At 51.7% G+C, this 23,889-nt stretch overlaps 1 protein-coding gene across 1 annotated transcript in view; it reads right to left on the bottom strand.

The window, feature by feature from the left end:
- Positions 1-18,325, bottom strand: part of XKR5 (XK related 5) — a gene marked incomplete at its 3' end in the record, with an annotated part of 33,690 nt that extends 15,365 nt beyond the window's left edge. Inside the window, exons 1-6 of the mRNA XM_081220924.1 lie at positions 18,104-18,325; positions 15,781-15,964; positions 8,673-8,857; positions 7,675-7,884; positions 5,735-5,904; positions 1,365-1,476 (exon numbers count right to left, since the gene is read on the bottom strand). Coding sequence (XP_081077050.1) covers positions 1,365-1,476; positions 5,735-5,904; positions 7,675-7,884; positions 8,673-8,857; positions 15,781-15,964; positions 18,104-18,161 — 919 coding nt within the window. The 5' untranslated portion in view covers positions 18,162-18,325. The remainder of the gene's footprint in view (positions 1-1,364; positions 1,477-5,734; positions 5,905-7,674; positions 7,885-8,672; positions 8,858-15,780; positions 15,965-18,103) is intronic.
- Positions 18,326-23,889: the final 5,564 nt, after the last annotated feature.

Here is a 23,889-nt window from a genome sequence, read left to right as displayed (position 1 = left end):
GGGATCTTCCCGGACCGGGGCAGGAACCCGTGTCCCCTGCATCGGCAGGCGGACTCTCAACCACTGCGCCAGCAGGGAAGCCCCTAAAATGTTTTTTAAAAAACATTTATTGGTGTGGAGATCTCTGTATTATTTCTGAAAACTTCAATCATCTCAAAGGTAAAAGTTTAATTTGAAAGAGAAGAGCTGACTTGGCCACCGGCATCTCTAACGAGCCTTGGTTCCTGACAACGGAGGGGGTCGAGCTTAAAGGCCACCGCTGGTTTGTGGCCCTCGAATACTTGTTTTATGGCCACGTTTATGAACCTGCTCCGTCCCTGGAAGAGTCTCTTCATGTCTGCAAAGGCTGGAAGCTCCAGGGCGTTTCCTCTCCCTGGTCAGTGCTACCCCGACGGGCCAGTCCAAGCCCCGGCTGCTGGCCAGTAAAAGGACCCTACTCCCAGCCACCCATCCTCCTGCGTCAGGGGTCAGGGCTGCCCGGTGGTGCCCCGACTCCCACGCGCTCCGCCCGGGACGTGTGTGGCCAGAGGCAAGGCCTTGGGGCGCGCGCAGGAGCTCGGGCCCCGAGTTGCTGCGAACAGCAGGAGAAACCTCTGCCCTGGACCGTGTTTCAGAAGCGCAAGGACCCGCATGGAACCTTCGGGTGCTGTCCTGGAAGCTCTGGCAAAGGCTGCAGAACGAGGCACCGCCATCACCGGGCCAGCGTGTGCTGGGGCAGGAGTGCGGGGAGGAGGCCGGCGGCGGGGGTGCGTCTTCTGTTATTTTCCAAGTGCAGGAGAGGAGCTCACACCCGATCTGCTGGGCCGGGTCAGCGTGGTGGGCACAGCGTGGACCCTGGAGCCGTTCCCTCATCACGAGCCGTAACGGATCATCTTCAACCGCCAGGCCCCGTGGCTCTGCGGCGCCCAGACCGCCTGACCTCGCAGCATCGCTTTACCTCGCCTGTGCCTCACCCCAGGCTGGGCGAGGCTCAGCCCTCTCCTAGGGTTCTTGTCGAGATACCGCACGTGTGTGGAGTCAGGAAGGTCCCTGCTCTGCCCGCTCTGAACCCAGTGCCTCGATGCCGGGAAAAGAGCCGGAGCTTACGGCCTTGACCCCTGCCAGCGCGCCAGAGAGGGTCCCACCCCCGAGGCGGCCCCTGCCTCACCAGCAGCTCCTCTGAGCACAGCCAAGCAAGGCAGATGGAGGCGGATCCGGTGTCTCGTGCCCCGATGGGAGCGGCCTTGCCGCCCGCAGGGCAGGGAGCTTCCCTGGTCTCCATCCAGTTGCTTCTGAGCACCGTTTCCTACCCTCGGAGAAGCTTATTGTAAAGAAGCAAGTTGGGGGAGGGAGGGAGGGGCTAGGAAGGAGACGTGGGGTCTTACCGATCAGAAATCCAGACAAGACTCCGGCTACAGTCCACAGGCCGGTCCACGACGCTCCCTGGAGAAAATCCGTGGCCAGCAGCACGAGGACCATGTTCTCGAGCAGCATTACCTAGGGCAGCAGCAGGAGAGTCAGCACGCTTGGCCGGGTGCAGGCGGCCTCGGCACGCTCCCGGCCTGCGACCTGCTGCAGCTCCCTTCAGGGCTGGGGGCTCTGTTCTCGTGCCCACGGGGGCTCCCACTGCTGGCGGGGCCCTCCTGGAAGCAGGCTCAGGGGCGAGTGAGCCTCTCTAGCAACGGGGGGCTCTCCCTGTTCTCGTGCAGCTCATTAAAATGTCTGCAGAATCATCAACGCACCGGAAATGTAAGGGCACAGCTCACAAGGCTGGGGGGGGGTTCCCTTTGGTGAGTCAGGTGGGGCTGACAGAGACTTTTATTTCCTACTTTATATGTTCCACAGTCTCATGTTAACTGTATGCACCTGTTGGCTTTACCATGCAGTAATTAAAAGTATCTGCAGAGCTCACAGTGACACTGAATTCCAGTAAGCCAGACAACAGACTTTCGTAACAACTGCAGCATTTTTTTTCGAATATTTACCTCTTTAAAGGTAAATCTGGCCCCCGGCCACCAGGTAGCAGCAGGGGAGGTACGCGTGCTGGCTGAGCAGGGAGCCCTCCTCCCTGGCCTGAAATAAGGGCAGCTCTTACAGAAGGCTCTCCGTACCTCCCGTCCAGGCAGGCTTGTTAGCTAAGGTTTCCAAAGCTAATAATTTTAGATATAAATATAAATTGATATAAAAATATTTTAATATAAAATATATCAATATAATACAAAATATATTTCTTAAAATAAGTAAATAAATGGGATGTAATTCAAAGATGATGTATTTAAACACTGTGTAGGAGACATTTTTTAAAAACCCTGAATTGTCATACTATTATGCTAAAAGTCTTCCAAGGTCTGCCATAGCCATTCACTGGCATCATTTAAACTCTAGAAAGGTCAAATAAGGAGAGAATAAAAAATAATATTAGGGGCTGCTTAAAAATCCTAAGAATACCCACCTCCCTGTGCCTTAGGCTCTGGGCAGCTGTGTTTCAAGGGTCCAGCAGGTGTTATTTCGGTTCTAAATGGCACTGCCCAGCAGCCCAGCCTGCAAAGCTTGGAGGTGCCCTCTCTCCTTAAATCAACCACATCTCCTCAGCTCTCTGGCCCTCTTGACATATACAAACTCTTAAGTTTGTATATGTCAAAACAAAACAAAACAAAAAAACTGGTAGTGCAGACTGTGGAAAAAAAAATCCATCTCCTTTTTCCTGTCCTTACCGCCATTTCACAGTTCTGAACTTGCTACTTCCTGTCAGGGTTCTACTGCAGTCTCTCCCCCCAACCATTGTCGGGGTGACCCATTTCACCTGCAGATCAGGCCTTGCCATCCACCCTAACACACCCGGAAACAGCCCCACCTCCACCCAGGGTCGAGTGTCCACTCCTTGACAACACAGCGGTCCTCTTGACAGTGTGTCCTGACTCTCCGGTCCAGGGTCATCTTCCTACAGGCTGCCCCCAAAAGGACTGTGACTGCTGATGTTATGTGTCTACTTGACTGGGTCAAGGGATGCTCAGATGCTGGTAACACATTACTTCTGGGTGTATCCCATGAGGGTGTTTTGGGAAGAGATTAGCATCTGAATCAGTAGTCTGAGTAAAGGTCACCTTCACCCATGCAGGTGGGCTCCGTCCAATCTGTTGAGGGTCCGAATAGAACAAAAAAGAGGAAGAGGGAATTCTCCTTCTCTTCCTGAGCTGAGACATCCATCTTCTCCTGTCCTTGGACACCGACCTCCTGGTTCTTGGTCTACTGGACTTGGACTAAATTACCATGGGCTTTCCTGGTTCTCCAGCTTGCGAATGGCAGACCGTGGGACTTCTCAGCTTCCATAATTGCATGAGCGAATTCCTATAATAAATCTGCTCTTACGCTTCCATACATATCCCATTGGTTCTGTTTGTCTGGAGGACGCTGACAAATGCAATGACTTTCCATTGACAAAGACCCTCTTCTTGACCCAACGACTCAGACAGGCTCCCCAAGCCCTCTTCTGGACGAGGCCTCAGCCTTGGCCTATAAAAACTGCAGACTCGTAGCGGAAACGATTTTGCCCACCTCTGCACATTAAGAGACCCGAACCAACACTACCATAGTTTCTAACAGCTCAGGGCTGCACCCCTAGCAAGCTGACCCCAGCCGCAATTAAGTCCCTGCCTAAGAAAGCTCAGTGCTGCCAGGAAATGTACCGTTCACTCCAGCCAAAATCTGGTAATAGGCAGATAGGCCCCGAACCTCCTCTTAGGGGGCGCTACCTTAGAAAGTCTGCGATTATAAATCCTTTCTCTGTCCCTTTGAAATGTACATCTTTTACCACCCAGAGCTGTCTTCTCCAGGACCTGAGGACCAGCTCTCTGAAATCCACACATCCCAGGAGACGACTCTCCCAGCCCGCGAGCTCCTTGCTCTAAGGTGTGTAAACACTGCCTCCTGTCGTGAAGAGACAGGAAGTGTGTTTCTCATTCCGAAATTGCCAGCTAACACCCCAGATGGTGGGTCCCACTGACCACACCCCTTCACTCCCCGACTCTGAGTAAGCCCACGCTGTCCCACGCCATTCTCCCTTTAAAATATGCAGTCGCCTCTGCAAAATTAAGGTCGGGGTCCGTCCACGCTGGACCCCTTTCCTTGTTGCGACTGACTTAATAGAATCTGTTTTTGTCGCCATCAACTGGCGTCCGGGGTGTGTTTAACTCGGTACCGTCCACGCTGGCTTTCCTATGGCGTCCCCGCACCCCGTGGCCTGCATCGTGCTTCTGCATCTTTGCTGCTCCACGCTCGAAACTTCCGTAGCGTCTAAGTTCTGTCTTTTCCTATTCAGTTACTCTGAACTCAGTGGGCCGGTGACTAGGACAGCTGCAAAGAATTAAGCATTTGTTTCCCTTCCTTATGTAACAGCCCCTAGAACTCCTGGGACAAGGGTGTGAACGTGACAAAAACAAAGAAAGAAAAGCAGCAACTGTGAAATGTCTCCTTATGTAGTACTGCTTCTCAGGGCGCCCATGGGCACTGGCACATGAACACACTGCTCCGGCAAATGGACGATGGAAAGGTGACCCTCAGGTTTATTCACGGTGCGTGGGGGCGGGGCCCTGCCACACACTCAGCCCTCATCCCCCCGCAGTGAGATGGGCCTTGTTACTCCCGGTTTCCAGATGTGGAAACTGAGGCTTGGTGGGGCTCTGTGACTCGTTCAACATCACAGGTCCTCTTTGATCTGTGGGCCCCATGGCCTATGGGGTCACCAAGCTCTATGGTGCTCTCCTAAAACCAGGAGGTGACCAATGCCACCCACCTGCTGCTGGACAGGAGCTGCACCTCCAGGCTCTTCTCTTTGCTCCCTGCTCCACCCTGGAGCGCCTGCACCCCTGAAAGTCTCTTCAACTTTTTGTATTAGTAACAGCCACTATTTGTTGGTTATTTCAGCCCAACTTGTTTATTATTTAATCTTCTCAGGGACCCTGAAAAGCAGGTAGGTCTTACATCACTGTCACAGGGACACCGAGAGGTGGGTGGCTATGTCCTGATGTGCTGATGAAAAAATAGGTCCAGAGAGTTTAAATTCTTGGCCATGTCATTTGGTGACAGTTAGTGGCACAGCCAGGGTCCCACGTCAGCCCGTCTGATTCCAAAGCCTGTGCTCCGAAGCCCTGGCTGGTCCTCTCTCCTTTGCCGTTTGCAATGCAGTTCAACTTCCCCCTTTTCATCAAAAGTGTCCCTGGTCATCCCAGTGGGAAGTGACACTCCTGTGAGATTCAGACGCTGCTTTCTCTGCCAGCATTTGTCCACATTCTGCCTCTTTTTAAAACTTGTTTGGGTAGAAGTTTATCTCCTCCAGGGGACCAGAAGCAGCCTGCAGACAGGCATTACGTCATCTTTGTGTTTCTCACACCATCTAGGACCACAGCTGTAACTCAGTGATTGAGCTGATTAACAAGGGCATCGTGTATATGACACAGAATAGAACTGTGACTGTATTTTTCAGATGGGCTGACGTAGAGGGTGGCTGAAAAACATCGCCAAAGGCGCCACAGTAACTACGGGGAAACGACTGGACGTCAGGTTGCTATTTTCAGAGCCCATCATCTCTGTTCAAGACTATAATTCCCTTTAGAAATTTTCCTAAAATTAAGCTATTCCTTCTTAATAGATATGTGTGCACAAGTGCACACATGCACACACACACACACGCATGCACGCACACATTCTACGTATACAGTAAAAGCTGGGATTCAGCAAGTCCGTCATCACCACTTGCCGTGTAGAACGTGGCCATCCGGCTTCGGGAAGGGCTGTCCCAGAAGTTGAGGTAGCAGAGGATGTACATGGCACCCATGAGCAGGTTGAACAGCCTCCAGTGGCAGGTGCTGTCCACGATGTCACTCTGCTGAGCCACGAGCCAGAATGTCATCACCAGCCAGTGGGCACCTGCAGAGAGCGGCCTCGGAAGTCAGGGTCCTCGGGGTGGGGGTGGGGGGCTGAGGGAGGAGACGGGTGGGGGGAGGGCAGGAACTTGGAAACCAGGGCCTGTAGCCCTCCTCTCTGTTCTGACTGCATCTGACTCGGCACCCAAGAAAACAAATGAAAACCCAGAAGAGATTCAAGGGGCACAGGAAACCCACACTTTTCATTTTTGCAAGTATTATCTCACTGGATCCTCATAAAGGGTAGCTGACCTGATCTGGGGATGAGCAAAGAAAACTAGCTTCAGTAACACTCACTAAATATTGCGTACTTAGGCCTTTTTAGTTCCAGAAACTGTTTAAAGAGCCAGTGACAAAACGGATCGCTCACTGTTTTTTTAATCCCTGCTCGAAGGGCTAAAAACCTCCACATCCAAAGGAAACATCTGTACGCAGTCCAGCTGTAATATTTGTTCCTATAGTTTAGGAGGAATAATGTCATACTGGAGTTTGAACTGAAATTTTTTTAAAAAACGAATTTAAAAAAGCTAACGTCTCATTAGGAACACAATTTCTTTCACAGATTTCTGCTTTCTGCCAATAAATGTATCCCTGCTTGTTCTAGGCTCAAGTCTAAATATCTCTCAGTGTTTCTGGTTCCTTCTTGTAGAGGGTGTTCCCTGATGACCGGAAGAGATTCCTCACTGGGCAGGGACACACAGGCCCCCTGCAGGCATCCTGCATCGTCAAGCAGACTCCCTGTCATCACTGGTCAAATCAGGTGCGGCTAGACTGAGGGCTGAGGGGGGCTTAGGATTCAGTGGAGATGTCCTGTTTGAAACAGAGAAGATGGCTAAAACTCAGCATTTGAATAACATGGAGGGCTTTGGGAGGCTATGAGCAACAGCGCAGTATGTCCTGCACGTTTCTGTATTGCGTCAGGGCACGTGGGACCTGTGCCTCCCTCCCGTTTCAGTGTCAGTTTTACTAAGGATTTTCAGCCCACGATACAGAATGTGGAGCCCTCACAGCAGCTAAAGCTGTGCTCTGGGGCTGGCTGGTCCTTTGAGGGCTGGGCTCTCTGAGCTGTGGATGCGTATCTCCAAAGAGACCCTCCATGCATTCCTCCTCTCCCTGGACACTCAAGGGCTCAATCTATTCCTCCACATTCTTGAACTTGGGCTGGCCGAGACCGCTTTGCCAGGCAGAATACAGCAGAAGCCATGCTGATCCAGTTCCGGGCCAGTTTGAAGAGGACTGGCAGTTTCCACCCCCTTTCTCTTGGAATGCTCAGCTGACATGTCCGAATCCAGATGACTTTGCTGAAGAGAAAGGGCGGAGGAGCCCTGGGTGCCAGACGTCTGTACAGCCAGCCCAGTGGAGCCTCCCTATGGATCCAGACACCTGCTAACCTACTGCGATGGTGCGAGGACGCCCTGCCCCAGGCAAGAACCCCCAGCGGAGCCCAGTCAGCCCTCAGAACCGGGGCTGTTGGTCATGAATGGTTCTTTTTTTTTTTTTTGCGGTACACGGGCCTCCCACTGTTGCGGCCTCTCCCGTTGCGGAGCACAGGCTCCGGACGCGCAGGCTCAGCGGCCATGGCTCACGGGCCCAGCCGCTCCGCGGCATGTGGGATCTTCCCAGACCGGGGCACGAACCCGTGTCCCCTGCATCGGCAGGCGGACTCCCAACCACTGCGCCACCAGGGAAGCCCCATGAATGGTTCTTTTAAGGCATTAAGTTCGGGGTGGCTTGTCAGGCAGCAATAGACAGTCGGAATGTACGCTCAGCTCACCTGCAACAACCAGAACCCAGACGCGGTAAACTTGGAAGAACAGAACCAGACTCAGAACGCGGGCTCCCACCATGCCCATCCTCCAGAGCAGCTGGCAGCCGAGGGCCGTCCACGGCATGGAGAGGTGACCTGGCTTCACGGAGTCCATGGCACGAGCATAGCACACCAGGGCCCAGGACAGCACGGACCAGGAGCACAGAGCACTGATCCCTGCGAGCGAAGCGGACAGGACAACCTCGTGTTTACAGGACGTCTAACCCCTAACGAAACCTGACTTCTCAGAGGGCATCGTCACCTCCGGGCACACACGCATGTCTTTCTCCACTCTGAAGAAATGAGGACGTGCAGGAGAGGTGTCCTCTGCTTAGCCCATGGGTGCTTGTGCCCTCAGGTGGGCTGGGCTCTCTGTGTTCACCCTTTAAGAAAAGCATCCCAGTCACTGCTCCTCAAGCACCTCTGGTTTATGACGAAGCAGATCCTAATGGCCTGAACGTGCTATTTCATCCCAAACGCACTTTGCCATTCAATCCACATAAAGGAGGTTTCATCAGAGAAATGAGACCAGGACATGAAATGGTTCCAGGCCCACAGGAGAGAGCCTGCACCCCCGAGTGAGAGCCGGCAGAAGATGCACAACTGCTGGGGCCTGAGCTGCTCTGTTTCCATGGCTCTCGAGGTGTGAGGCTCAGGCTGCACAGTTAGTCCCGTGAGAAACAGACACACTGATTTCACAAGAGGCAGCACATGGTACCTTCCCAAGGTGCTTTCAGGGTCATCTGACTCTCTGCAATTTCTGTCCCATGGACTGAGCCCCATGAAGGAAGCCGACCCCCGGGAACTCAGCGCCCCAAACAAAAGCCAGTATTAACCATGCCCTTGGCTGTCCTAATTCTCCCAAACAGGAAATCTTAGGTTGCCGGGTTTTGCTAAATAAGGCGTTTCTTTCTGTCCCCCTTGAGAAGTCGGACGGTCTGAGGTCAGTGGTAGGAGACACTCACCCGGCACGATACCAGTGAAGTCCGAGGCGAGAAAGACGTATGTTTGAAGCAGCAGGTGGGGCCCGACCTGCAGCAGGGCTTCCAGGAGGCGCAGGGCCGACAGGTCGGCCTCCTGCATCCGCAGCTGGCCCCAGGGGGAGGCCTCCCCTTTCTTCTGGAGAACAGGGGCCACGGCGTCCCAGTGCCTGAGGAAGAGGAGAGCCCAGGACTCAGAACCACACCGTGATAGCTTAAACAGGAACCCCCTTCTCTGGCTTATCGCGTAGAGACCGATAGCTTTCCAGGGGTTAACCGATCACATCTACACCCCAAGTCCCTGAGCTCTGACTCCAGAGTGAAGGTGGCACGTCTGACCCAAGTGCTGCAGCAGGTGACCTTGCCCAGCAAGGCCCGGCCAGTGGAACACACTCTGGCCACACATGGAAGGGTTGCTAGGCCGGGAGCCTGGACCACACAGGTTTGCTGCGGGCTCTCTCTGAGCCCTGCAAAGTTTAGAGCTAACCCTGAACTACCTCCCCGGCCCCAGGGCCTCTCGGGATGGGAATGAATCCACTTCCGCTGGACAGCAGGAAGGTCAGGGTGCCATTGTGGGGTGTGCAAGGACGGGCTGCCCTGGCTGCAGGGACACACATCCAGGAAAGGGAGTCAGTGAAACAGAAGAAAAAGGAGGAAATGCGCCTGTTTCATTCTACTTCCCCCAAAACCCACCCTAGAAACCTTTCTGATGCTTCCATCTTATGAAAGCCGTCTGGAGGTGCCACGGGTCGCTGTCCCGCGCCCCCAGGAGGGTCGTGCACGTATAAAAACGACACCGTTCCCCAGGCACGTGTGGGCTCTGGGGACTTCGGGTTTTCACAGCAGTTTCCCACTTACGCGCCCAGAAGCAGGAACACTGTGACCCCTACACCTGCCTGCAGCAGGGGCTGGCGTGCCAGCCAAGTCCACGTGCAATTGTGAACTTCTGTCCTGTTCAAGTTCAGAAAAACTGGGAATTGTTTTAATTTACCGACTCCTGAAAGAGAGCTGGGTGCGCCTTTCAAGTTACCCCGAACGCACCCCGCTCTGATCTCCAGCCAACATTTCTACGGCCAGAGCAGAAGGGGGTCCTCTTTGAAATGGCTTTGTTCAGGGTACACAGGGCCCAGGAAAGACACGTAAGAAAGACAGCTTTCCTCTTTCATGATTTGGATCCTGGAGTGAACTGATTTCTTACTGAGTCTTTGAAGCCGTGATCTCTGACCCAAATATAAGGTTAAGAAAAAGCATATGGGGCTTCCCTGGTGGCGCAGTGGTTAAGAATCCGCCTGCCAAGGCAGCGGACACGGGTTCGAGCCCTGGTCCCGGAGGATCCCATATGCTGCAGAGCAGCTAAGCCCATGTGTCACAACTACTGAGCCTGAGCTCTAGAGCTCGCAAGCCACAACTACTGAGCCTGTGCGTCACAACTACTGAGCCTGCGCTCTAGAGCCCACGAGCCACAACTACTGAGCCCATGTGCCACAACTACTGAAGCCCGTGCACCTAGAGCCCGTGCTCTGCAACAAGAGAAGCCACTGCAATGAGAAGCCCGTGCACCGCAACGAAGAGTAGCCCCCGCTCGCCGCGACTAGACAAAGCCTGCACGCAGCAACGAAGACCCAACGCAGCCAAAAATAAATAAATTTATTTAAAAAAAAAAAAGCATATGAAGCTGAATACGGTAGCTTCCCTTTCAGTCCTGAATCCTCCATTCTGGGGACGTGCCTATTTCCCTTCCTACCCTCCCAGCCTCCTCCATTCATTTCATGTGCATCTTTATTGGGCTGCTCCCACCTGCTGGAGACTGCAGAGGCTGCAAACGAAATTGAAGACCTTCTCCGGAAGCCCAAGATTCAGTTGTGGAAAGAAAGACATACACACGCGAAAAGTTTTAAGCAGGAAGAAAGACGTGTGAAAACGAGCGGGGCGGAAGGGGTCCCGGGGAGAGAGGAAAACATATTCAGGGACAGGAGGGACGGGCATACTCAGGACAGGGACAAAGCCTGAGGGAGCACGGCGGCATCGGTGGGGGGCAGGAGAAGGTGGTCCTTCCTGGGGCTGGACAGCGGAGGCCTCTTCTGGCCCAGCTGAGGAGTTGGGTGTCCCTTCTGGACCAGTGGGAAACGGAGAACCAGTGGGAATGCGATTCACCTGGTTTTCTGAATCGTGTTTCTGGAACCTGCTGCAGGGGGAGGGACTCAGGCTGAGATCCCTGGTTAGGGGGGTTCGGGGGGCCCAGGTGAAAGCTGAGGTACGGGGCGGGGAGTGGGGGGAGGAGGGCGGAGATGGGAATGGATGCTCTCCTTCCAGGTCCTCACCAGCTCCTGCCCGGATTTCTGGCCTGACCCGTGGACTCTCCCTTCTCAGTTCCTTTCCTGTGCTGTCTCTAAGGACCTTATCTGACCAGGTTACTCCTTTGCTTAAACCTTTCCAGTGGCTCTCAAACCCCTTACCTGGTGGACAAGTTCCTTCATGGTCCAGCCCAATCTGTCTCCATCCACATTGCTCTTGTCCAGAAAATCCTTACCCTGCACTCACAGCACAACAGACTTCTAGTTTTCCAAAACCACCACTTCCAGCACTTCTTTCTGCAGCGGCTTTGCTGTTGCCTGGGTCAGAAGTGCCTCCCCCTCCCACGTGCATCCAAGTCCACCTCATCCTTCAGCCCTCACACGACGGCCCCTGTGTCCGGACGGCGGTTCCAAACGTGAGCAGCATCAGAGTCACCAGGTGGGCTGTTTAAAGACATGTTGCCCGGCCGCAGGCCTAGAATTTCTGATTAAACAGACGCGTTTGGAGAATTATGAGGAGTTTGCCGTGATGTCATGTGGGTCCCGGTGAAGCTTGAGAATTTGCATTTTTAACGAGTTTCGGGTGATGAAGACGTCGCTGGTCCAGGGATGCACCGTGGCAAACCTGGGGGCTCCCAGCATCCTGTGAACTTCTCTCTCTTCTTCTAATTCACTGTTCCAGCTTTGTTCCCAATTTGGCCTCCGACTGTGTCTTAATCACGTGTCTCCAGCCCCTTTGGTCACACAAGGTTAGTAAACATGAACGAATAAATACCGAGCATACTGAGCTGTGCTAATGATGATCTAAGATTTCTAGTTGCACTAAGGGCAACATGCACTAAAAATTGACGTTTGTTTAACACGTTTAATTAAACTAACTTGGTCTTTGGGATGATGTTTCTCAGCAAGCTCCACTGAACAGCTTAAATAAAAAACCAGACTTATCTGCTTCACCCGGAATAGTCTATCGTAGCCCCACAAGGTGAAGAATTAGTGATACTTCTCTCCATCTTAACACTTTATGGTGACGTGAAAGCTGAGACAGTGAACAGTTGAGGTTTCCGCTCGGACTGTACAGTTTTTTCAACTTTTTAAAATTGCGGTAAAATGCACATAACATAAATCGTACCATCTTTACCGTTTTATGAGTACAGTTCAGTGACATTAATAATTTAAATGTCATAATTTAATAGATTATTGACAATTTGCAATAATTCATAATGGTGTGCAACCATCACCACCATCGTCTTCTGTAACTCTTTTCATCTTGTAAAACTGAAACTCTGTCCCCATTAATCAATAAGTCCCGTTCCCTCCTCCCCCGGCCCCTGGCACCCCCCTCCTACTTTCTGTCTCTATGAACTTGACTCTATGAACTTGACTACTCTAGGTGCCGCATGTAAGTGGAATTATATATTTGTCTTATTGCATGGCTTACTGCCTCATGTCCTCCAGATTCACCCACGTTGTAGCATATTACAGAATTTCATTCTTTTTTTCCATTGTATGTACAGACCACATTTTGCTTATCCATTCATCTGTTAATAGACACTTGGGTTGCTTCATGTTTTGGCTACTGTGAGTAATGCTGCTAGGAACATGGGTGTACAAAGATCTCTTCCAGACCCTGCTTTCAACTTGTTTGGATATATACCCAGAAGTGGAATTGCTGGATTATATGGTACTTCCATGTTTAATTTTTTGAGGGACTACCATTCTGTTTTCCACAGTGGCTGCACCATTTTACATTTCTACCGACAGTGTGCAAGGGTTCCAATTTCTCCACATCCTTGCTAACACTTGTTTCCTGGGTTTTTTTTTTTTGTTTTTTTAAAAAATTTATTTATTTTTGGCTGTGTTGGGTCTTCGTTGCTGCCCAGGGGCTTTCTCTAGTTGCTGCGAGCGGGGGCTGCTCTTGCTTGTGTTGCACGAGCTTCTCATTGCAGTGGCTTCTCTTGTTGTGGAGCATGGGCTCTAGGCGTGCGGGCTCAGTAGTCGTGGCTCGTGGGCTCTAGAGAGCAGGATCAGTAGTCGTGGCTCGTGGGCTCAGTAGTTGTGGCTTGCGGGCTCAAGAGCGCAGGCTCAGTAGTTGTGGCGCACGGGCTTAGTTGTAGTTGCACCACAGCATGTGGGATCTTCCCGGACCAGGGCTCGAACCCCTGTCCCCTGCATTGGCAGGTGGATTCTCAACCACTGCGCCACCAGGGAAGCCCTACATTTATGTTTTAAGTCCTTGCATTTTTTACAATGCCATTTCATGAAGTTTGCGTTTAATTGGTTTTTTGTTGTCACTAGATTCTTCTGCATTACGTTACGACCTCTTTTTTATTTTTTATTTTTTTTTGCTGTACGCGGGCCTCTCACTGTTGTGGCCTCTCCCATTGCGGAGCAAAGGCTCCAGACGCGCAGGCTCAGCGGTCATGGTTCACGGGCCCAGCCGCTCCGCGGCATGTGGGATCTTCCCGGACCGGGGCACGAACCCATGTCCCCTGCATCGGCAGGTGGACTCTCAACCACTGTGCCACCAGGAAAGCCCACGACCCCTTTTTTAAATGCTATTTGTATAGGGCTGTGCAAACAGAATTGTTTTGGCTCCTCCTACAGGTGCTTTCGCTGAACTGCAGTTTTCTGAGCGGCTTCTTTGCTGGCCCTGACTGGGAATCAGTCTTGCAAAGTTCCGTGTGGATGTGCTGAAAGACACTCCATTACCCAGTGTCTTCTTTGTGAAAGCCCAGTAAGCTGGTTGCAGGATAAGGAATAGATTTCTTGTTTTCTACTTTGACTTTCAAAGTTTTCTTCTAAGGAAGCAGATTTCCATTTGTTTGGTTTATTTTCTATCACACAAGCATTGCAAACCATGTAGCTTCTTATGCTTGTTACAAAACTGAGAGACAAATTTGTGGTTCACGGTGAGCAAGAGTAATTGTGCGTTTTCTGGCGTTATCTTCTTTTCCGACATTCCCTTCCGTTTCCTGGCTTTTCTCACTTCTTTTCTTTTTTCTTGCCTTTTTTTTTTTGTCCTTTTAAATTATACATATATATTTTTAGTCACCTTAACTTTTTTTTTTTTTTTGCTGCACAGAGCAGCATATGGAATCTTAGTTCCCTGACCAGGGATCAAACCTGTGTCCCCTGCAGTGGGAGCGCAGTCTTAAACACTGGACTGCCAGGGAAGTCCCACTAACTTCTTTTTTTAAATAAGAAGAGATATAGATGACTAGTTGTTTTTCCTAATTTCTAATTTTCCTGTCTCTGTTCATTTACCCATTTTAGTTTTTTTAAAAATATATATTTAGTAGTCATGGCATCATCTGAGAAATTTGGGGAAGATGAGCGGGGGTCAGTGTTGGACACCAGCATGGAGGTGGATACATGCAAGCCTGACGCTGCCCCATCTCTGAAGAAGGCACTGGATCAAATGGGACCAAGGGTCCCCACGGAGCCCCAGAAGACAGATTTATCTGACAGTTATTCAGGAGGCTTCTCTCAAGTGACTGGCCCTGACTTCAGTCTTCTTTTGAGCTATGACATGTTTGCTTAGGGGAGAGTTGATTCCTTCTTTTTCAATGAGGTCGCAAACTTGATGACTATGACGTACCACGTGGTCCCTGGAAGGACCTGAGCCCTTAATGGTTTTCATACCAAGTTGGGCAGACAGAAGGGTCAGCACATGTGGGTAGCGCCCAGTACAGGCTCCGATCCTCCCTGAGTCCAACAGGAAAGCCACCTCTGCTCTCTTCCCACTGGTCAGAGTCCTATCGTTTCAGAGGAACCACATGGCTTGAACACAAAGGCTCAGCTTTAGGCAAAATTGCTGTAGCTGAAACTGCTTCTGGTGCCTTTAGAGATGTAGGGTTCCAGCTCCGAGGGACCCAGAGAAATTCGGGTGGTTGGGTGATGTCTTTATCAGAAGTACCCTCTGCCTCCAAGCTGAGATTCATTCCCTCCTGAGACTGGGAAATCAGAAAACTCACTTCAGCGCCTCCAAAGAAAGCCTTGGGCATGGCTTGAAGGCATAAACCACCAGAACAACCAGCAGCACAGCCCGAGGTCTGAGACTTGGCCGTGACTCCTGATAGCCTTTCTCTCCTCAGCGTCTACAAGTTCATGTGCTCTTGAGCCGGAGGCCATCACCGAGCCGATCTCCCAAGTTTCTCCCTTTTAAAATTCCTGGCAACTCTATGGGATTATGAGGCAGCTGAGAGCTGAAATTTGCCCCAGTGTAAGCTCACTGCCGCACTTCCCCTGACCCTCCAGGAATCCAGGTATCCCAGGGAAAATAACAACTTACCTGCACTGCTGGACCAAAGGTGAGCCTGCTGAGCACTAGGCCGGTCCAGGATGCTTTTTAATGGAAACATTTGGCCCTGGCACCCAAATGGCTTCTTCTTGCAATAAAAGCTTAATGCAAATGTTACCAGGCCGACCCCACTGCTGAGTCTGCTTAAATCTGTGTCACCCTCCTGGAGTCAGGGAGTAGGTGTTTACATGGACCCTAACTGAGTCACTTGCCATGACTCTAAAGGCGAGACCAACTGAATGAAACAAGAGCACATAGGATTTGGCCCAAGTCAAGAAAAAGCTTTTGAAGGGTCACGGCTCCTTCTGGTAGGAGCCCCTTGAGGATGCTCAAGGAAGTTCAGGCTCGGTGAGGTGACCAATATCAGAGCAAATGGTGGCTTCGAACATTCTCCCAAGCCTGCACTTTTGTGATCCTAAGGATGGAATACGAATGCTCAGAAGAACCCTCCTATCACACGTGTGAAATCACGCTTCAGGGTTGAAAGGGGCTGCCTTACCGCTTCCACACGCCAAGCTGGAGGAGGTGTAGCACCACCAACGAGCAGTGACTTTGATGTCCATCTTCTCGGAACCAAAGGTAGCTCAGGCCCTGGACCAAGAAGCCAGGCAGTAGCACAGAGAGGGCCAGCCACCCCCAGAGGAGCCGGCCTGTGGTGAAGTAGTAAACCACGGTGCAGAGGCCTGGGGACCAGAGGAAGGACCAGAGGGTTAGTGGAAGGCAGGAGGGAGGGACCAGCCAACGCTGTGTCCCTACGGCCAGCAGTGCTGCCTCCTACACCTAGCTTGAAGTGGGCAGAGCCTGCAGGCAGTCTAGACCAGAATGAGGTCGAATGAAAGCGCCAGAGCTTCCCAAAGGATCCCAAAGGCCCAGACACCATGGTTGTACAAAGGGACTGTTGGATCGCATGCAAAAAAAAAAAAAAAAAAAAACACCTGGCATTTAGTATGGGCTCAAAAATGTAAAACCTCCTCTCTGGGGACGGCTTCATTTATTTTATTTTTGAGGGTTGTAGGATAGGGTCAGGGAATGCAAAGAGCTTGATAAATCTAGGTTAGGATCTGCCCTCCCTGATGAATGACAGTAGAGGTGGGTGCTTACCTCCGTCCAGTACTAGTAGGTGCTCGGGACTCACAGTAATTGTTTTACAGGCCTACTGCTTGGGTTTCCCAGTGTTAGAGTTTAACATGGATTTACGGGCACATAAAGCTGTGAACTGCAGCGGTAAGAGAGCGCTGCCGCAGGTACAGACGGGAACCCTGCAGGTTCCCCGAGAAGCCGGGGCTTGGGCAGCCATTCCTTGGTGCCCAGGCTCTGTCTGTTGCTCTAATCACCCGGCACACAAGGCAAACCAGGAGCCCCAAGCACCAGAAGCCTCTGGGGGAGTCACCGCCCTGACCAGTCTGAGGAACGCTGAGGCCCAGGCGTTCCGAGCTGGGAGGGAAGGAGGAACCCACGTCCGCGGGGCCACCTGCGGTGGGTGCTGAGACCCGGGGTCCTGTCTCATCTTAGCCCTGCTCAGTGGCGGCGCTGGACCCCGGAGCTTTGGAGCCGATCTCAACCTGGGACCTCCTCTGGGCGCCTCTGAAACCTCATGGCGGGGACGACCCCGGGGGGCCTTCGTGGACCGCGGTTCAAACAAGGGACCCTCCGACGCGGCGCGGGGGCAACTCCCTCCCAGGATAAAGTGTAGAGCGAGCGCCCGCCGGGGTCCCCAAGGGCCTGAGAGCTGGGGAGTGGCGAGGAACCCTGGGGGGTCTGGATGCTGAAGCCCCATTCATTCCACTCCCCCACCCCTCCCCCCATCTGCGGGGGCCCCGCGAGGAAGAAGCGGCTGCAGGGAGCCGGGCGGCAGCGGGCGGAGGCCTCCGCTCCGGCACCGAAGGAGTTACAAGTTCAAACTGGAAAAGCGCTGAACCGCTCCGCCCTCGGGCCCCGCCTCGGCCGGCGGACCGCTCTCCCTACGCGACCAGGGCGTCCCGCGCCCGCCGCCTCCGGCCCGGCTGTAGACGGTCCTCCCTCCAGAGCTCCGCGGAAGCCGAGCCCAGTCCCACCACAACCTGGCCCCAAGCGGCTTCCCCCGCCGCCCAGACTCCCAGGCCGGCCGGGTAGTGGGGAGAGCAGGGCGCCCCCAGGCCAGCGTGCAGCGCCTCGGGCACCTGCAGCACTTTGCCGAGTCCTGGAGGCCTTTCTGGAGGGAAAGGGGGTGGGGGGCACGTGTGCCGCGACTCCTGCAGAGGATCACGCACCCGCTGGAGGGGCAGGAGGGAGGATCGTGCACCCGCCACGGAGGGGCCTCAGATACACCGGGACCATGCATGCAAGGGGGAGGGGGCAGGATCGTGCACCCGCCGCGCAGGGGCCTCGGATACACGGGGACCATGCATGCAAGGGGGAGGAGGGAGGATCGTGCACCCGCCGCGGAGGGGCCTCAGATACACCGGGACCATGCATGCAAGGGGGAGGGGGGAGGGTCGTGCACCCGCCGCGCAGGGGCCTCGGATACACGGGGACCATGCATGCGAGGGGGAGGGGGCAGGATCGTGCAGCCGCCGCGGAGGGGCCTCGGATACACGGGGACCATGCATGCGGGGGCGGAGGGGGCGCGGCATTCATCCTCGGGGGCAATCACGCATCCCCGGGAGGGTCGTGCATTCGCGGGGATCTACCAGGCACTGGGCAGCTGGGGTGCCACCATGCGTGCACTGGCGCGCAGTGCTGGGCGCAGGCGGGGAGAGGCCGCCGCCGTGGCCGGGGTGGCGTGTGGGTCCCCGGGCGTCAGGGTGGGTCGGAGGGGTGAGCATGGCCTGCCCGGCACTCACGCGCGCTCTGCTCGGCCGCCAGCAGCAGGGCGGAGAGGCCCAGGACCCCCGCGTGCATCCTCCGCGCCCGCCGCGCCACTGGCCTGCCTCCCGGGCCCCCGCCCCTTCCCCTCCGGCCGCCCCGAGTCGGGGAGGGTTCCGGCCAGAGACCCGACTGCAGGATGCATTTCGGCGGAGCCTTTAGGCACGGAGCGTCTCGTCCTGGGTTTTCCCGAGTAACTAGACGGGTCGGAGGGAGGCAGGGAGCGGGGCAGAGTTGCGCTGTCTGCTTCCTAAGCAGGGAAAGTACCGATTACACCCGGCCTCTAGATGTGCGCAGAAGCGGTTCCTCTGCCGTCCCCCAACCTTATAACGGGCCCTGGAAAAGTACTACGTGAACCTTAGGACCGCAGGTCGGTGGTCAGCAGGAAGTTAAATTGGCCACCGCCTCCGGAGCCGCTGAAAGGCAGTCTGGTCAACCACTAGGCAGAGAGCACATGTAGGTCTATGGAAGGAGTTGAGTTAGAACCGTTCATTAGTCTTTTCAAAATCTTAGAGGGCATGTAAACTGGTATCTTCTCCTGTATTTCCCTCTCAACTCCATCCCGATCTCTGTCCTCACAAAAGGTTTTTTTCCACATGGGCTTGAGGGTTAATCAAGATTCCCACGTGCAAGAAGTAAAACTGCCCACTGGAAAACTTTCTTCCAGGACATACATCTATCTATCATCTATCTATCTATCTATCTATCCATCTATCTATCTAACTATGGTGTAAAGGAGAAGTGGTATTTAGTCATGGTGATGCTGAGATGAAGTTGGGGTCTTTAACTTTTAAAGCAGGCAATTATCCAAACTATTCCTCCTTTTTATTTGGGGGGAGTTTTCCACCTCCATCAAGGATTTGCCACGTCCAAACAATCTTGCTGCGCTGATCCCACTGGTTTAATGAGATGGAGTACCTCCTCCTTCCCTACAAAAGCCCTGCAGTAGAAAGAGCCACAGTTGAAGAACTTACATCTTGAAGGAAAAATATAGAGTTGGGTGACCCTACAAATCAAGTGAAGCTACAAAACTCATGATTATTTTCCATTTACCAAAGTAAAACCTCAAAGTCAGACATCTTTGGCTCTTCCCTGCATTTTCGATGTGATTCTTACAAAATGCTTTATTTCATTGAAGGTAATGTTTATTTATCCTAAGAGGCTTCCTTCCCTCCCCCACGACCAATTTTCCACTCAACTTTTCAATGCATTTCTGGTTTTCTGGTCAGAACTTTGAACTCTGATCTTCTATGTCTCTCCCCATTTCAGAGTTTCAGTTCTGTGATACCGATGACCAAACCCCCTGTAAACCTTTTGGGTCTCTTCCCTCTAAATCAATACAAGGGAGCAGGTTTACGGTCTGGGTTTCCGTACCTTCAGCTTCATACCTCATTGTTAAGAGGCCCACTGCCTCTGGTGTACGACAGCCTCCAGTTTTATTGACTTCCAGTCCCCAGATCCTCTTTTCCTGGTTGTCCTGCAAAGGGAGTATGTCATAATGTGGACACACGGGGAGAAGGACCCTCCTCCACTAGTAAAGGAATAGAAAATGGAAGTCACGTACAGAAATTGTGATTGAGAGTAAAGGGGGAATTGTTGTGGTATTCCATACTTTGCTCAAAGTTTCAAGTTTTAGAAAAAAATGTTTCCTGAATTCCTAGTGTTTTTTTTTTTTTTCTTTTTTTGATATGCGGGCCTCTCACTGTTGTGGCCTCTCCCGTTGCAGAGCACAGGCTCCAGACGCGCAGACTCAGCAGCCAAGACTCACGGGCCCAGCCGCTCTGCAGCATGTGGGATCTTCCCGGACCGGGGCACGAACCCGGGTCCCCTGCATTGGCAGGCGGACTCTCAACCACTACGCCACCAGGGAAGCCCCCTAGGTATTTTTGAAGAATGAACATGTATCCCATTTTCATATGTTAAAAACGAACGCAGTGATTTAAAGGTTAGGAGGAGGGTCTTTCTCCTGGGACAGCAGCAGTTTGAATAGGAGCTACAGTCAATGTCTTCTGCCTTGAAGCTATGGGAGGGTTTTTGGAAGGAAAGGTAGAAAATAGAAAACTTCATGGAGAGAGGGGTTTATACTGTCCCAGGAGAATAGCCTCAGCTCAGAAAATAGTGGTTCCCACTCTACATCACAGCCATGGGATGAAAGAGATTGTGATGCGGTGTGAGGGGGTGAGGGGGAGGGTTCTGCAGAAATCTTGGAAACTAGAGAATCGTGTATCACTAAAGTGTAAACACCTGACCCCATATCTAAGCCTTTTGAGTTAGATTGGAACAAATCACAGATTCCTTCCACCTTCTCGGGCCCACGGCTCTGCTGTGTGCCTTTGCCGCTTCTCTCATTAAGGGCTGGACCTTTTTCTTCACCCCCAGAATTTGGCCAGCCTGGGATTTGCTCTGAGCAACAGAATGTGGGAGAAGTTATGTGGTAGGAGTTCTAAGCCGAGCCCAGTGGCCCCGCAACTGCTTCTCTGTCTCTGTCTCTCTCTCTCTGGGAGTTTCTCTCTTTGTTTCTCTGCCTTTGCCTCTCACTTTGTCTCTGTGGGCCTGTCACTCTCAGCACCTGAGCCTGTGAAGAAGCCTGGGTCAGCCCGACCAAGAGAGCCCTGAGTTCCCCCCAGTGACTAAGCTTCAGAGAGGTTTCTTCCCGACTCCGGGCCCCTCCGCCACTCAGACAAGCTGCCAAGGTGCCCCCCAAACACACCTCCTTGTGAGATGCTGCCCCCCTGTGGTCACCATTGTAGGGGAACAGCTCTGAAATCCCTTGTCTAGTTAGGAATGCCCAGCACAGGCACATGCATAGGTCAGTGTTGATAAATCCCAGTGGGACGTGCACTCCTCTGGGAAGGGAGTGTGCACATCACCATTCCTGGGGGTCCCAGCACCTGCACAGGCCTCACCCCCAGCAGCACCGGGCCCTTCCCTCCTGGAGACACACTGGGGCAGAAGAGAGCATTCCTGGCTAAGCCACCACATAGGTCTCAGATAAGGTGGTTGCCCATAATTACAGCTAAATTCGAATACAGCTTGTGGGTAAAACACGTTTTTTCTTAGGCCGACAATAGAATTGGTTGCTCATCCTCCTCACACAGGATGTGTTTTTCCACCCAGGATCCCTTGTGGAGAATTTCAAAAGTAATGATGGATCAGTATCATCCTTGTATGTGTTCCTGTAAAGGGGACTCAGGCCTGTGGTTTGGGAATTGTGCTACTTTGTGCTACAAGAACACAAGTCATCCCAGTAGATATCCTGGAAGAATTTCCCTCGAGATTTAGGTTCAATATTGATGTGTGCCAAAGGATAACACTCTAAGTCCTTCAGACAAAGTAGGGAGATCTGCTTTGTGAGAATATTCATTTTTTCTTGGCAAAAAGTATATTGCACTAATTATTTTAAAAACTGGAATGTGTTATCGCTGATAGTTTCATTCCTAGAGATTTATTCCATGAGCTTATGCAGGGATATGTGTTCCTCTTTAGTTAGACTGCTGGGTGCATAATTCAGAAATCACTGAATAATATAGTACGATTATGGAAGGGACTCTTCATCCACTTAGCTCAATTCAGAGGTTTTGGGACAAAATAAGAGATTTCTGAGGTCTGGGAGGGCAGAGATGCCTGTCTCTTTAGCCCCCGGTGGTTTCCATCTGCAGAAATATGTTGAGGGGACTCAAAAAGTGTAGGTGTAGATGTCTTTGAGATTTTCCCATGACCTTGCCTGACCAGGGTCGTGACATTCTGGGAAATATGACCAGTGGAGCTGAAGATCAGAGCTGTGTCACCACCAGGTCCTGAAAGGGTAGATGGGGTTAGGGGGACGTTGGAATGAGTGGAGCTGAGTTGTGTGGAAAGAGCCGTGGAGAAAGGGGACACTCAGAGAGTGGGGCTGAGTCTCTGCCCACTTTCCGAGGGTGCAGACCTGAATCCCTGTGTTTACAGGGGCACAAAGAGAACCAGACACCAATACTTAGTTCCTTTAGCTACAGACTTTATTGTTTGAATATATGCAACTATTATTCTATACACAATTTTTAATTTCTTCCAAACTCTACATTCTATATTGCTAGATCACTTCACTTTCCATTTTATGCCACATTTTAATGAAGAGGTATTTCCACAAATCACAATTTGCCTGAATGTGTGTTAAAGGATTCTTTTAGAGGCTCCCCCTCCCACTCAGAGGGTCAGTTTTTTCTGATATGAAATCTAGCTGTAGCTCCACTTTGATTTTTAGGATTGCTGAATCCTCAGTGCAAGAATTTAATGTTGACTAAGAAATAAGTGATCACTGAAGACTTTCCTTCCTTCACAGCACGGAGGCTGTGTTGTACAGTCTGAGCACACGTGTTCCAGAGAGGCTGCTCTATGAAGAAAGAATTTCTCACGACTTTACATTGATTCACTTCTCCAGGATGAATTATTTATAAGTATGCTTTGGTGTTGCTCAACATACTTGGGTATTTCTCAAGAGTTTACATCTTCGTTCTTGTTTTAGTGTTTATTTATTTTTTGCTGAGTTTCTCGTGCGCATCAAGCCTGGTGATCAGCTGAGTGTTTGTTAACAGTCATTACAGTCTTAGTGGTTCTCCACCTGGAGTTGGCTCGTGTTGAACAATAATTATCAAAGAAGGACTAGGGGTTGGTTATCCTCTGCTCAAGTCCTCTGGGGTCTTTAGATTTGGGAGCTGTTGCTGAAAACACCCATATTGTATTTACAGAGTGAGTTCTGCTAAGTTACCTGAGGTCAGGCCAATGACTAAAGGCTTTGCCAGAGACAGGGCACATATGGATCCACGTCCACAGGTGATGCCCTTCTGGACTGAGGAGTGTGATGCCTGAAGAAGCATCCATATTGATTATAGACAGAGTTTCTTTACTGGGTGTGAACCTTGGTGTGGTTAAATGCTAAAGCTATGGCTGGTGTTCCATCCACATTCCTCACATGTATGACACCATGTCATCTCAGGTCAGGACATCTACTGAGGGCCCTTCTGACTTTCTCTCCAGTGCTGATTTGCCTCATGTCGTCTAAGGGAAGAGCCTCGACTGAAGCATTTCCCACACCACTGGCATTCATAGGGCCTCTCTCCAGTGTGGGTTCTCTCATGTTCTCTCAGTTTAGTATGTCCACTGAAGGCCTTACCACACAGAAGGCATACATGTGGTTTCTCTCCAGTGTGGATTCTCTTGTGTGAACTAAGCCCTGAACTGTGACTGAAGGCCTTCCCACACTCAAGACATATGTGTGGTTTCTCTCCAGTGTGGATTTTCTTGTGCGAACTAAGGCCAGAGCTTTGAAGAAAGGCTTTCCCACACTGATGACATTCATAGCACTTCTCTCCTGTGTGAGTTTTCTCATGTTGTTTCAAGGAGGAACTTTGATTGAAGACTTTCCCGCACAGATTGCATTTGAATGGTTTCTCTCCAGTGTGAATCATCTTGTGTCTGCTGAGTGTAGAGCATCTACTAAAGACTTTCCTACATAGAGGACATTCATACAATTTAGCTCTAGTGTGAATGTGATCCTGTCCGTCAAGGAATGACCCTTGACTAAGTGATTTTCCATGCTGTTTGTTGACATTACTTTTCCTTCTTAAGGGAATTGGTGAATGTTGAGGTGAAGATCTAGGAGTAAATTCATCACTCAAATCAGTCCATCCAACAGGATCCCCTTGTGTGTGAGAAACCTGCTTTGGGAAAGAGATATGAGGCTGTTACTGGTTCACCCCCATCCATGCAGACACTCATGCCTCTACAT

Source organism: Mesoplodon bidens (genome assembly GCF_964165515.1).
Source record: "Mesoplodon bidens genome assembly, chromosome: 20".
Taxonomy (NCBI): Eukaryota; Metazoa; Chordata; class Mammalia; order Artiodactyla; family Ziphiidae; genus Mesoplodon; species Mesoplodon bidens.
Note: the sequence above shows the minus strand (reverse complement) of the source record. Positions and strands in the feature narration are given on the sequence as shown.